Genomic DNA, 16,176 nt, shown 5'->3' on the forward strand with positions numbered 1-16,176 from the left:
AATAACAATGAGTATCACAGTTATATTAAATCTTTTGCCCCTGAATTTAGTTTTGAACCAAGAGCATTTTAATAAAGCCTTATTGTTTTCCCATAGAAAATTTAGTTGCTTGACCATGACCAGTGTATACATATCACAAAAATATGTTTAGCAATGTATTTCCCATAAAGATATGGAAATTATTAGGGTCCCCTTTGTGAAAAAAGGCTGGAACAACATTTTCTGGGCAGTTACTCATTTATTTACCCAGGGTAGTCCTGTCCATTAGTTTTTCTAAGCCCAGTAGTGTTTATTTACCTTGACAAATTTTTGGATGATGTATGATAGCCAGATCATAACAATTACCATATTATTTTTGACCAATGAAAGATTCCTAAGTTATTATGATAGGGAAAACTTTAATAGTGAAAACCTAGGAAAGGTCACAATGTAAGATAATTTTGCCCTTTGTTCTGTTTAGTTCAGAATTTAGGGCCACTGGAGGAATCTAGTTTTGTAAATGAAAAGAACCATTGTTATCTTTGACCAAACCCATCCCTTCTCCTTGGCTAGAACAGATAAATCCTAAAGGTAACTTTCCCTAACAAAGAATGGAATTGAAATTCAACTGCCTCACCACCATGTTTTGGGTATCAGCAATGTGAACTGTTAAAATGCAATGTAACCAACTGAATAAGATCAAGGCTATAAAACCCTATTAAAAGAAGAAACTGTAACCCAATGGTGGAGTTGATCAGAGCACCACCATTAGATGTAATCAGTCCCCATTGATGGAGTAAACTTTTTAATTTTACTTTCATTCTTCTGCCTCTGTGTGTCACTTGCCAATTCCTTCCATAACAATTGAACATAGACAACAATATGTACTATATTTGTACAACTAGTCTTGACATCATTTGGATCATCTGAAAACCTGTCTTCAGTGAAATTTATCTATAAGTGAACTTAATTTATTGGCAAACCTCTTTTTAAAAATTCAAAAGGGCCAGGGATTTAGTTCAGTGGTACCAATGCCTGCCTTGCAAGTGCAAGGGCCCAAGTTCTATCCCTGGTCCGCAACCTCCCAAAAAATCCAAAAGGAAAAAAAAAGAAAAACTTATTGAGCTCAAACAAAACAGCTGTATGTGTTGTAACAAATTGATCAGACAGATAGGTAGACTAACACACACATAAGACAATCTATTTATAAACCAGAGTGCACTCAGATGAATTTGGCCGAGTTGAATTAATTAATTAATAACTCTGTTATAATTTTTAGGTTTGTAACTATAATAAAGACTAGTCAGAACTTTTGTAAGTCAATTCAAAGAGATTTCTTGTAATTAGAATCAAAGAAAATAAAGCCTTTTACATCTGTGAAAGCAGACAGCTTTAAGATGGACCTAACCTGACAGCTTATCTCACTGGAATACCCAGCTATACAGATTTCTCATTGTTGCTTTGATAGCCATAGTTGTTTGATAGCCACTTGTAACTGTTCCCTCTAAAGGGGCAGCCATTAAAGATGATTTTAATAATCTCCAGGGGGTGCACTCAGACTGGGTTTGGGTTTAAAAAAAGACTAGGTAACACTCTTTGAGCTAAGTTTGAATTCCAAACAGTCAGGGAACAAGGCTCTGTATTCCACTTTGGCTCTAGGGGTTTGGCAGGCCATACACAAGGTCTGAAATATCTCTTGGTTTGTGAGGCTGAAATGTTTTCCAATATTTAATAATACATTATAAAGAATTGAGAGGTTTAGATATGGAGTCTCCTGACTGAAACAGACTGCAGTCCCTGGAGACTCTCTTTGATTCACAAATCCTCTAGGTATCCCCCAGGTGACTCCTCCAGCCTACTTGGCTGCCATCTTGAGAAAACCAGAAGATATTCTGGACATGGAAGAGCCACCATTTACTGGTGTGTTAGCCCTATCTTCCCCAGGAAACTGCCATTCCTACCTGCCTAGGTATTTTCAAACCACAAATTAACTTTGGCAATTAGTTATTTTGATGCTCAAAATCATTCTCATGCAGCCAATTGGTCTTCCATTCAAATGGGTTTGATTGGTTTTTTTATAACACCCACATACTTTGAGCCTATCTTTAATTTCAAGATTGTCCAAGTTGACTTTGCATTTTCTCTAATCTAGATTGAGCAATAGACATTCATCTAAGAATTAATATTTCCATTTATTAAATAATAAGGTTTAGAAAAAAATGAGTGATTTGGGAGACTAGAGGGTAATTTCTTCTAGGCTAGGGAAAATTACCTATCTTTTTATATCTCAATCCACACAGATATATATTTATAGATCCTTCTAAAAATGGCATGAGTTTACATTTATATCTTCAATGCTATTCTACAAAGTTTAACAAAATTTCTTGATCAATCAACCTGTTTAATGTAATCCTAGATGTCTTCACATTCTATTATCTTCCTTCTAGAAAACTCCCTCTTACTATCTGATATCCCTCCTGTGGCCATTGTCATTGCTGTGACCCTTGCATGGATATTGCTTTCACCCTGCCTCGGTCTTACAGCTCATCAGAAGACACCTACCTATGTGAATTCCTTTCTTATTCCACCCCTCTTTGACACTAACATTGAGCCAATAGTTCCACCACCCCTATGGAGGAACACCCTATAGACCGTAATGTGGCTGTAATATCCAGTGTGGGGCTTCTACCTGGACCTTCCTAGATGCTTGCTCCTTCAGATAGCTTGGGCCACAGTGCTAAACCCAATTAAAGTGTGCTCTAACAGCAATTGGAAGAAATTAGGAGATCAAACAATACACAGGTTTGGAGAACATTGTAGATTCAAGAATTTGAATGACATTTGGTGTCTTCAAATTCTAAAGACAAATTAGAAACTGGTGAAGAGCATGAGCAATCTAGTGAGACATCCAAGGAATATCAGCCATGTACACAACATAAGCTGATCTCAGAAGGGAAACCTCTTAGGCTCCTGATCTATGGAATTTTTTATTTAAATCAGGAATTTCAGTGAAGGTTCAGTGGCAATGGATCCAGGAAGGATCATTCTGTAAACAGCAGCTGGAGCCTAAAGATTTTGCAACTTTTTATTATCAACACAGCAGCAGTTACCCTCTCATAGTGACACAAGCCATAATGTAAACCATCAGGGAAGTGGAAGTGTGAGGGTGGGCTGCTCCAGATGCCTGTGCTGGTACCTGCACCAACTATGAACATTTTTTTGGTGTGCTAGGAGCTGAAGATCAGTATACAGTTTTGGTAGAAAGAACCAAGGAGGCCTCTCTGTACCCTGACTCTCTTTGAATGCCTCCTCCCCAGCCCCAGCAGTACAGACACAAGAATCCTCCTTATGTAACAAAGTAAAGATGTTATTACATGGGAGTAGTCTGGCCTAGGTCATAAGTTTTACTTCATAGAGCAAAACAAAAGCCATAGTGGACATTTAATTCACAGATTGTAGGATTGTACTGACAATGAGAAGTGACTTTTACACTACAGCCACTACATAGGGGATGTAGTTTGTGGTTTTAGGGTTCTCCACTTGCAGCCACAGCTTATTTGCCACTGAAGTTAGACACTGCTGCCACTGTGAGCCTCGCTTATGTCTGGAAAGCCTAGAGCTGGGATGCTGGTGCATTTAGCTCTCTGTAACACTTGACTGATGATTTTCCAGTCCTTATCTCTGTCCAAGCATCTGTATGAAGGTGCTGTGTATATTTAATTCTTCATTTCTGAATTCCAAATCTCACACAAGTGTCCCTAATTGAGCAATTGTTCAGGAAAAACAGAAGAAAAAGAAGTTTGAGTAATGTGCTTCCAGGTGAGCTGGTGATGCTGAGGAATTGATAAAATGCAGCCCAATGTGGTCACTATTTCCAGAATCCTTAGAAGTGTGCTGCATATGTAATGCACAGTGATGTTCATTCAAATATTAGCAAGTCTGGGATCTCAGCAAAGATATCAGTGTCACAATGTAAAAAAAAATTGATTTAAAAAGTACAGCAGTCTTTTAACACACAATGAATAACTGTATTAAAATAAAAGTGAAATTTTTCATTCTTTGCCTTAATATGCAGATGTCCTGTTGCTTAAAATTTGCCAAGACATAACTGGCATCATCTATTTTGCAGGTTGTTAGAAATAAAAACATTCATCTCTGTTTGATATCTCTGTTTAATCTAATATGCTGTCCACAGTGAGAGGAAAGGGTTATAATGGACGACAGAGGTAGATGCTATTGAGCTAGGGATCACCCTTACACAACCTGAAGCCTCAATATCCTGAAACCATCCAGGGATTAAGTGCTCCTGACTGCTCCCTGTGAAAACAGCTTCTCTCCACATGGTTAACAGGCTTCTTTGGCTGTGTTCTTCCTTTGGTAGTGAAATTCTTTAAGCAACCCCCAACAAAGACCTCCAGTGAAAGCAGCTCTGAGCTTGGACATTTTAAGAAGATGGATTTTGAACTGAAGTGGTATATGATTGTGATAGAAGAATGGAGAGCAAAATGGAAAGAGGGAGAGGGAAGGAGAGATAGATGGATGGGAAGATAGATAAGTAGAAAGCTAGCTAGATATTGGTATATGCATATACAGAAGTTACTTTTTTAAAATATTTAGAAGACTGAGTATATTAACCATATCAGATATGTACCATGGTGGTTGTAAATGAGGAAAACACTATTGTACATGCAAATTAATACCATAGATGTGGGACAGTTATCTTGTATTAAGCAAATAGCCCTAAATCCAGCTGTGACAGAGAGAGAGAAAGAGAAAGAGAGAGAGAGAGAGAGAGAGAGAGAGAGAGAGAGAGAGAGGAGTGCCTTAATGTAGATAGCATGGAGAAAGAAGGTCACGTGAGCACAGAGGATGGAGAGTGAAGTGATACAACCACAGACTAGGAATACAACAGGCACCAGAATAAAGGAAGATACTGCCTGAGAGATTCTGAAGGTCCCTGACTGTACTCTGATCTTGTCTCATTGAAGGTGAATAGGTTTCTGTCAGAAATATATGAAACTACAAAAGTTTGTTTTACCAAGGTTTGGTAATTGGTTATCACAACCCTTGAACCCTCAGCTCAGGGAAAACTTGAACTAAGGCTGCTCTGCTTGTTTGTAATCTCCATGGTCAACTTTCTAATGCTCCCTATAATTGGACTGAAGGAAGTTTTTATGATGAATGACAAACACACGAAACTCCATAGAATATATGTTATATATTATAGTGAGGCATATGTTTTTTGCATACTAAATATTGATGATGTTTAGTAAAAAATGACATCTAGCTAATAATATTTTGTACAATAGCTTCGCTCTATGACATTACAGGTTACATACAAAGGAGTGGTTATCTTGTAGAGAACATGTATAATGCATACAATATATTGCTGTTAAAAAAACAGGTCACCCTTTGATATATTAAGTGCTCCATTTCTTAGAGAAAGGAAATAATCACTGCATCATGCAGATAATTTGTGCTGAGTCACAATGGTGCATGTGGGGCTGAATCTGAACTCACATCTTTGTGATGTTATACATTTTCTTTGTACGTGGCCACTTTCACCTCAGAAATAAACCCATGGCCTATAAAGTAGGAAGAGAGACAATACCAGAAGGATAACTTGAAATTTACTTCTGTTGATTGATAATACTGTGATCTCAGTCTTTGTCTCAGTCCTGTTTGTTGATTCTTTAACAAAACACAAGTTTTTTCAAGACTTCATATTAATTTATCTTAGATATGGAGTCAGGGCAGATATTCTACATCTCTTCCGTCCTTTCCATTGCTACAACTCTGTCTTTTCTCACATTGTATTCTCTAAGTCCATTTTTTCTCTGATACAGTAAAAATGCACAAACATGAAGCAAACTAAATCCTCCCCTTCTACCCACCTTCTATGGAGCCAACATCAAACTCTGACATATATAGATTGAAGAGATAGTAGTTTTGAACTCAGACAATAGATAGCACTATATATCATTAAATACCAGATGTTACTTGTTAAAATTGGAACCAAATGATAACTTTGTGGAAATATTTAGGAGATAAGAGGACAGACACCTACTTGGCAGGAAAGGCCTTTTTTTCTCCTTCTGTAAATCCCTTATTGATGCTCTAACAAACCAACATCTCACTGCCTTCAAGTAGAGCAAATTGTTTACAGTCAAAGTTGTGGAAGTCTGAATTTTTACCAAGCCAAAATTCATAAATTAGGAGGATTATATTCCTTATGAAGGCTTTAAAGATTCTTTGACTTCCAGAATATGACTACAATTTACATTCCATGGACCCATTCCAAGGTCACTGTGATACACCTTTCCACTGTTGTGTCCTCCTTCATTGACATCGGTTGGGTCAGGTTAATTTCATCCACTTTCAAAATTCCTAAGGGAGAATAACAACACTGACTACTACCACCATTCAAATAAACGTTGGATATTTTTCATTTTGAGAAATGAAACTAGACTCCTAGTCTCATCCTTTCCCAAAGTCTACTCAAAATCAAAGACTTAAATGTAAGACCTGATACCTTAACACTACTAGAAGGAAACATAGAAAATACTGATACAAGTAATGATTTTTCTAGATAGTACTCAGATAATCCAGGAAACAAAAGCAAGACTAAACAAAAGAGATTATATCAAATTATGTTGGTTTTCCATAGCACAGAATACAATGAGCAGAGTGCAGATATGATCTACAGATGGAGCAAAAACTTTTGCCTGCTATTCATTTGAAGACTGATATACAGAACCTAGAAGGAACACAAAAATTTAACAAACCAAGAAGTAGTTCATTAAAAAGGGCAAATGTTCTCAAATGAAGAAGTATAAGGGCCAGGGATTTAGCTCTGTGTTTCCATTGCCTGCCTCATAAGCGCAAAGTCCCAAGTTTGATCCCTGGTACCAAAAAAAAAAAAAAAAAGAAATATAAATGGTTTGATTAGTACTCTTTATTAGCTGTTCTAGAAGTTTGATCACTAAGAGAAGAACCCATTACATTGTGGGTTGGAATATGCAACAGGCATTCTACTGCAATCTGTAATTATGAATAGAATACAATTTAAAATATGAATAATGTTGACTCAAACCTATTACCTGGAATATAAACTATGGAAATAAAAACTTTACTGTGTCTATGGAAATAGTCAAATATCCATTAAAAAGAGGTGACAAGATTATTGTTTTCCATCATATGAATAGTATGTGCTATAAAATTGAATTATATAATTCAGTGTTTAAGAAGCTATAAGAATAACCACAGATATACCGTATAGTACAATTTTTTCCAGATGTTAAATATCATATATATTTGTTAATATGAATATTAAGTCTTTGATCCCTGTAATTGCACCAAGATGATTAAACCAAAAAACATGATGTACTACAGAGAGAAAGTTCAAATGGGATGATGGGCTCTTGGGTATGTGTGCATGGAATTTCAGGACAGCAAATCCCTTTCTAACATATTAACACAATTTGTATTTAACAAGTAAGATTTAAAATACTTAACATCACTGAAAGATAAATCAGTGTGTGTTTAGTATTTAAATATATGAATAAAATGCAAAATAAATAATTAAAATGATGTAAAGTTGCTAAAAGATGTGATGAAATTCAGGAGCTAATTGAATTCCTGGGATTGAATAAGAAAAACTACAAGAAAAATTGGAAAATATCTTGAATAAGTAACTTCTTGTAAAAGCCATACTGGAAATAGTAGCAATCTGTAGTACACTGGAGAAATTAACTGTAGCATCTTGTAATAGAATCCTACACAGCAGTGCAAGTGAATTATGGAAAGTTACACACAGCAGCATTCTTATCAGTAATTCAGGTTTTGCACCAATTCCCCAAGATGAGTGTAATTATCATGTATCACAAACATATAGTAATAAAACTAAACTAAAAATGTAAAAGTATTAAATGATACAAATTTTTATAATTATCATAAGAAGTGTACTTAGCTTTATTAATCTACTTTTATTTTTCCCTTATGGGGCTAATAGATACTGAAATAATGATCCTTTATCTATTCCTATGTACAGAAACAGTTCACAAGTAAAAAACATTTTAAAAAATACATCATATTAAATTTTAACTCTCACACACAGACATGGGAACAGATTTGAGATTTGGATTGGGGAATCTCATTAATGGTTTGGTGTTGAGTACAATTCCAAGAGAATCATCCCTTTGTGTGTATTCCTTTCAAATTTAAGAGATTTGGCAATTAGGATAAGAACCCAAAATACAGAGTAGGAGATAGGAATGTGAACAGGACAACATACACATGATAACAATGAAATTGGAATTTTAAACATTAACAATGAAAGATGTAGGAAAATTACAAATATCTAAAATTCAAAAGAAGCATTATTTTGATTCACATCACAGTTTTTCAGGTTCCAGATTATTGCAAGTTGACCCTGAATTGAAGACCTGTTAAAGCAGCACATAATGTCAGGAGCACTTTTCAACCAAATACGCTGCTGTTCCTGTCTCCAATTCAGGAGCTATGTAGAAATGGACTAATTGTTACAAGTGAGCCTCACCACCTAGCTGGCTGGGGGTTTGTGTTCAAGAATATGACCTAGGGCCGGGGATTTAGCTCAGTGGTTCTGCCACCTGACTTGCAAGCACAAGGATCAGAGTTCTCACTGGCTTTGTGAGCAGTGGTGACACTGCCTTCTACAAATGCTGAAAGGGTGCTCAAGACTGAGTGATCTGGATGTCACATATAGCTCCTGACATTGGAAACACACACAAGGAAAAGCCACACAGTTAATCATGCTATCAGAGGACTTCTCTGAAGATCTGCACTTAGCCCATCCGAAGTGCTGCCTTTCTCACCTGGGAGTCAGAGCAGCAGGAGCCCCAGGAGCTGAGTAGAGACCTCCTGTCCATCTGTCCTGACTAGGACTGGTGGTAGTTCACAGTGTGAACAGCCTATGGAGAAGAACTCAGGGGAGTGGCATATGCAAATCAGTAGGAGGTGGGAAGAACTTGGTACAGCTGCAGTGCTCAGGGTCCACAGCTGTCCCAGGCCTGACCGTGGTAACCCAGATTCTCCTGCAGGGGATGAGTTTCCTACTTTTCTGCTCTTTATGAAAGGCATTTAGGAACAATTTTCAAAACCTGAGTAGGACTTAGGTCTAGGTGTATAATCTATTTAGCAGTTGTATTAGGATTATGCAAGAGAAAATAATTATTTTAAACAGGACATAGGATATTTTATAAGACTTTCATATCAGGCCATCAGCTTATTCTGAGATATTTCTAAAAAGTGTGTGCATGTGTGTGTGTGTAGTTTTGTATTGTAGCTACATTATTTGTGTAACATTCTTTTCATGTTTTCAAGTAAATTGGACACTTATCAAGGACCCATTGAGAAGATTCTAAAATCATTTTGTTATGGTCCTAAGCTATTGTTATTTAGTAGTTTACCAAGCAATTTATTACTGTTGCTCAGTGATAATGGTTCCCCAGTGAATGTTTCACTCAAAAATCCACCATTATGAGAAGCTCCAAATCTCTTTTATATATAGTAACCCAATGAACTGCAGATTATTCTTGGTGTGGAGACCCATTTGTACCATTTTTCTCCAATTGCCACCATTTCCTACAGTTTGTAGAATGCAGGTATAATAGGAAGAAAAGGTCTAAAAGAGTAGAGGAAGTGGGAGGGGTAGGGGAAAGGTAAAAAGGGGAAAGAAAAATATGTGAAAATGAAAAACACGGAGTCAATGTCTTTGTTAACAGGGAAGAGTGGAGGGGGTGAAGGGCAGTCTAGGAAATGGGGAAAAGTTAGAATGAAGATAAGTTATGTAAAGGTACAAAATCCCAACGATGAAAGTAACTGTACTGAATACCAAAAATGTACCAATAAATTTAATAAAGATTTTAAAAATTGCCTTACTTTTATCTGCAAACCCATTTTGCCCACATAAAATACACCGTCTCTGTGAGCCATACTCACTCTATTAACCTAGTAAAGTATAAACTTTCTGTGTACATAGAGCACACTATGAATGTTTCCCCACCTGCTCAGCTTACTTTTTTCCCCCTCTTTTTAGCTTCCTCTTACCCCACCCCTCAGAGGTCATAAAACTCTTCTCTCAATATGTTACATGTGTCCAGGGTCAAGTATGTCCAAGCTCAGAGAAGGGAGGTCACACAGGAGGATTTTGGGTGGAACTCACTGTTTAAGTTTCAAATGTTGTAAGTTCTGTTCTTAATGACATCTGGAATAAGTCACACATGTGTAAATACCAAATAGTTTCTCTGGTGTTTAAAACCTATAATTGTAAATAGGATCCTAGTGGTATAATGGACAATGTGAAATAGGAAGAAAAGGCTAAATGAATGGGGGAAGTGGGAATGGTAGGGGAAAGGAAATAAGGGAAAAGAAAAAATATAAGAAAATGAAAAAATGGAAAGAGTTTTTCTAAATAGGGAAGGGAGGAAGGGGTGAAGGGAGGGCAGGGGTAAGGGGAAAAAATGAGAACCAAGACCTGTCATGTAAAGGTACCAGGGCCCAATGATGAATGTAACTGTACTGTATACCTAGCATGTACCAATAAACTCAGTGTGGAAAAGCAAAAAGAAATCTGGAAAGACATCGTCATGTCTGTGCTGCTGGGAGTGAGCAGAATGAAGAGTCGGGATATAGAGGAGCCTCACAGCCTCCTCTTACAAGACATTTTGGTGATCATCAAAATCTCGTTTTATTTGAGAAACACTCTCAGCAGCAGGTAGAGGCACCAGGAAGAGCAGCTGGGGCAGCCCAGCCTCTCAGTTCTGTTTCCCTATTCAGTTTATGTCATGGCTTGTATCACTGTGGGAGGATCTTCATAATATTGTAGACAGTAATACAATGCAACATCTTCAGGCTGCAGGCTGCTGATGGTGAGAGTGAAATCTGTCCCAGACCCACTGTCATGGAACCTCGGTGGGATTTCAGTTTCCAAATTATCTGTAGCATAAATTAAGAGTTTAGGAGCTTTTCCTGGTTTCTGTCAGTACCAGTTTAAATCAGTGTTAATATTTTCACTGGTCCTGCAAGTAATAGTGACTGTGTCTCCTGCTGCAGAAAGGGAGGTTGGAGCCTGGGTCAATTGATGTCACATCTGGCACCTGAGAACAGAAACACAAAAAACTAATGTCACATAATCACATTAAAGTCCAGATCTGGCCACACTGGGCTGAGGAAATTCCCAGTGCTGCTCCTCCTTACCTGGGAGCCAGAGCAGCAGAAGCCCCATGAGCTGAGTGGGGATCCTCACGGCCATGTTGTGTCCTGACTGGGACTGACTTCTGCACCCCTGTGAACAGGCTGTTAAGAATTCTTCAGGGCAATGGGCTGTGCTGTGGACACATGTAAATCAAAAGGGCAGGGCAGGGCCGGGCACTTGTCTGGGTCAGATCAGAGCAATATAGGTTTTCCCACAGAGATTTAGCTTCTCATTGCATTCAGTAAGTTAAAAACAGTATTTGGGGAATATTATTAATACTAGAATTTTACTTAAGTCTAGATGTCATCTATTTAGCAATTTTATTATGATGATATGAGAATATACTTAACTGTAAAGAAGACATCGTATATTTTAGAGGTAGTCTATCAGATCTTGAACCAATTCTCAATGTGTGTGTACATGTATGGAAGGTGGATTTCATGTTATAGTTATACAACTGTTGTATGAGTCTGATTTTTTCCATGTTTTAAATAAATAGGAAATTTATCAGGATACAGTAAACATTTTCAGTATTATTTTGTTAAGGCACTAAGCCACTGCCATTGTCAGAGTAACACCAAATAATGTACTGGAGATGTGTGGCCGTAATGGCATGATTCCCAGTCAGTGTGTCACCCTCAGATCCAACATTATCGAAAACCACTCTTTCAAATCCAGAAACTAAATTGACTGTACAGAATTCTTGGTTTGGAAACCTCCGTATTGTATCCCTTTTCTTTCATTTACTAATATTTTACACAGTCCCTCAGCATGTATGGATGACTGGTGGTCTATGACTTAATAACATAAAAAGGAAAACTTGTTTCTTCCTTCTAAGCTGCAACACGAAATTAACACCTCTAACAGACATTGAAGGCAATCAATCAAAATTTAATAAACCATTGATTAACCTTACTCCCCAACCCCTGCACACATAACTACATGGAAGAAATTGAAATCCAGAAAAGACAATCATACCACGACGTGGAGGGAAGCACCAACTCCTGAAATCCAGGGCTGGAGAATCCTGGGTACAGCTTTCAGGGTCCTGACTAGAAAGAGTCAGGCAGAGCGTCCTTTCTGAAAGGGAGACTCCAAAGTCTCCCTGCCAGTGAGGCTTCTAAACAGCAGTTGAGACAAAAGTGGCAGGGTCCTAACTGTGTACTTGATCAGGGGCGGGGTTTTTGAAACTTCTAGGGACTGACCAAGTCCCTGAAGGAACAAACATCTGCACCATCTAAATAGGTGTTTGAGGAGAGAATGTCCTTGAGAGTGGGCCAGCTCAGAGGGAGTCCTGCTCATGTCAAGAAGCTCTGCCAGACATCTGACAGACAACTAATCGCTAGAACAAGGCCAAAACAATGCTATAAAGGGGGAAGATCTTTCTACATTTAATTTTAACCCCTCACACATGTGCTTAAATCAAGGATTTTGAGCTTGGGAGAATACCTTGAATTTCATGGGTGTGACCAAGTCAACACAGTGGTACTCCTAATAGGAAGAGTCACAGAAAGGGAACATGACAAATACTTGTGCAATGGGAACAAGGGACCATGGGGCAGGGAATGTGGCAGCATGTTGGAGGTGGAAAGGCCAGAATTTAGATTCTTTTTGTTTGTTTGTTTTGTTTTGTTTTTGAGACGGGGTCACACTATGTAGTTGAGACTAACCTGGAACTCACTATGTAGCCCAGGCTGGTCTCAAACTCACAGCGATCCTCCTCTCTCAGCCTCCCAAGTGCTGGGATTACAGGCATGCTCCACCATGCCCAGACTAGATTCTTTCTTAACGAGACTCTTAAATGAACATAGTCATCATGACTTCTTGACTTTAGCTCACTGAGAATTCCGATCTTCAGAACTGTAAGAAAATCAATCAGGGATGTTTGAAGTGAATGAGATCATGGTGATTTCTTAGGGCCATAATAAGCAACTTTTACAAGAGGGGAGAGTGTTTTTTTACCTCCAGGAGTAGGTGGCTGTCCTCTGATATCTCTGACATCTCCATCTTGTATATATTTGTTGTCTGTTTTGAGAAAGACATGGAATGGTTCATAATAAAGAGAGCTGGCCCCCAGAGTTCTCCTTAGGCAGAAGATCACTTGGTAAAGTATTTTTTCTCTTGTTAATCTTGATATTGAATGTTTTGGGGTCTGATCACACACAAACTGGGTCGAGAGGGAGTTTCCTTTGATACTTGTGAATTAGACAGATTAGATGTACATAATATAACATGAGTAGGAAAGATTGAGTCAGAGTGTGGGGATAAAAAGAGGAATGAAGAAGGATCAGGGTCAGATGTACCCTTTAACCTCTATTTGAATAGTCAGAACACATGAAGAATCAGAAAGAGTTGATTTTTATAAAAACAAAACAAAGAAAAGTACACCCACAGAAAAGACTAGGTTTGAGACCATGATCCACATGGCATGAGCAGAGACAGAAGGTAGCTATGAATTTTATATTGTTATTCTGGTGTGCTTCTCCTCCTATTACGTATGGCTTGCATTCATCTCTGAAGTGCAGTGGCTGCACCGAAGGAATATATTTAAGGGCAGACAGGCCTGGGTTCAAATCTTAATCCCAGTACTCCCTGACCATTTGATTTGTCATAATCATTGTGAGCTCAGATCCTAATTTCTCTCCCGTGTACAGTACTAAATTCACCATAGTTTTACAGGGGGTCTAATCCATGATCTACTATAAAATGTATATTTTTAGAGAATAGTCAGTTCCTTTATAGTATACCTTTGAGTAGATTAAATGAAGCAATTTTGTAATATATTGTTTGGCAGATGTGATTTTAAAATTAAACCAGGAATCTATTGTACAATGGCCATGTGGCTCACTATAAATTTAGTGTTATAGAGTTTGTAGTTTATTATGAAAAGATTCTTCAGTATATTCATGAGAGAAAAAAATGTTATTTATTTTTCCATCCAAAATTAAGCAATTCATTTCCATTTAAAATTAGGAACCTGAGTAAGTAGATTGCGAACATTTCAACCTTAGTCTAGATTTTCCCTCAGACACATTTGTATTATTTTCCAAAGGCTGTGGTAGCAAAATACCAATGATTATTTTTTTTATTAACGGTAGCCAGTTCTCTCAGATCTAGGGGTCAAAGTCTGAGATAAGCTTCAGTGAACCAATATTTTGGTGCTTGCTTGTTGACCCTGGCAGAGGTTATTGGAGAGATTTTGCTTCGTGCCTCTTCCAGCTCCTGGGGCTGCAGCTGTCCTTGGCTGTGGCCAATCCCTCCAGTGTCTTCCAGGATTTCACTTCCATGTGTGCTAAATCTTCCCCTGTCAGTCTCATATAAAATACTTGAAATTACAAATATAGTATGAATTTTGAATACAGGATAATCTCACCATCTAATAGGTTTAATTTAAATCTGCAAGGGAATATTTCTCACATAAAATATGGCCCAAGAGAAGGGACATTATACTTAGTCCACTAAATCAGTAAAGTAGCAACTATTTCTGTGCATACACTTGCCACATGATCAGAAATCCTTACTGGCTCTTTTTTCTTCTCTTTTTCCTTCCTCTTACGCCATCCCTCATTGCTCAGGGGCCACATCTGTAAAGCCAGTGCATAAACATCCTGTACATGATTGTGGGGCTTGATCTTTAAGCCAACTTGCTACCCACTGACCTGTCAGAATGAGTCTGAGCGCTCCACAGCGAGAGCCCTTGTCTCCCACCTGGGTGGAGGCTCAAGTCCCTCTTGATCCCCACAGTCTTTCAGCCTCACTGTGCTTCTGGTGACACTGCCAGGCTTATGACTTCCTCACTGTGCTTTCTGAAGTTGAGTAAACAACTTGTTCTGTACAGAGGGAAGACCACAGACTCTAGCATGAGAGCCCTGGACAGGTACAATGGATGATTACAGGAGCTGTTTCACATGATCCAGCTCCTTTATGTAAACTGAAATATTCCAGAGGCTCCTTTTTGTAAACTGAAATATTCCAGAGGCATTTCTCTGATTCCAGATTTGCTGCCTTCTCCAAAAACCTCTCAGTGACAAGCAAATCACACTTACATTTGAAAAGTACTCTCAGCTGGTGTCCACAGCAGGAGGAGCAGCTGGGCCAGCCCAGGCTCACACTTCTGCTTCTTAAGGAGGTTTATGTCATGGCTTGTATCACTGTGGGAGGGCTATCATAGCCCTGTAGACAGTAATAAATAGCAACATCTTCAGGCTGCAGGCTGCTGATGGTGAGAGTGAAATCTGTCCCAGATCCACTGCCACTGAACCTAGGTGGGACCCCAGAAGCTAATTCATCTGCAGCTTTAATCAGCAGTTTAGGGCCTTGTCCTGGTTTCTGTTGATACCAGCTTAAAGCATAGCCAATGTACTCACTGGCCCTGCAAGAGATGGTGATTGTGGCTCCTAAAGCTGCAGAAAGGGATGTTGGAGACTGGGTCACCTGGATGTCACCTCTGGCACCTGACATTGGAAACACAAAAACAAATATCCACATAACAAATCATATTACAAGAAGAACATCTCTGAGCACACTGGGCTGAGAAAATCACCAGGTCTGCCCTTCCTTACCTTGAATCCAGAGCAGCAGGAGCCCGAGGAGCTGAGCCAGGGCCCTCATGTCCATGTTGTGTCCTGACTTGGACTGACTCTTGTACAGGGTGTTTTCAGCCTATGAAGAAGTCCTCAGGGCAGTGGGTTGTGTTCTTTATACATGCAAATCAGCTCTGTACCATGAAATCTATATTAGAGGTAAAGCATTCACATCTTTCAGCTGCTAAAATTTATAGCTCATAGAGCCCTAATTTCTTCCAGCTTCCTCATCTCATAAATCTGTCTTTCGATGTTTTATTTTCTTTAGAGAAGGACAGTTTTCTGGGTTTTAGGTTAAATCTAGAGTGTCCCCCCAAGTGTTCATGTGTTCAGAGGTGGGCTTTTATAAACTTACTGTATCATGTGGTTGATACAGTT

At 38.5% G+C, this 16,176-nt stretch overlaps 1 pseudogene and 1 gene segment (V, D, J or C); both read right to left on the bottom strand.

The window, feature by feature from the left end:
- Nucleotides 1-10,726: 10,726 nt before the first annotated feature.
- LOC104848010 lies at nucleotides 10,727-12,336 on the bottom strand (annotated as a pseudogene).
- A 3,010-nt stretch (nucleotides 12,337-15,346) lies between these two features.
- LOC104848007 lies at nucleotides 15,347-15,959 on the bottom strand. The segment is given in 2 exon segments: nucleotides 15,347-15,669; nucleotides 15,778-15,959. Coding segments are annotated over 2 exon segments (378 nt in total).
- Between the last annotated feature and the right edge of the window lie 217 nt (nucleotides 15,960-16,176).

The sequence above is a fragment of the Fukomys damarensis genome, unplaced genomic scaffold, assembly GCF_012274545.1.
Source record: "Fukomys damarensis isolate Sample0158 unplaced genomic scaffold, DMR_v1.0_HiC HiC_scaffold_2, whole genome shotgun sequence".
Lineage (NCBI taxonomy): Eukaryota > Metazoa > Chordata > Mammalia > Rodentia > Bathyergidae > Fukomys > Fukomys damarensis.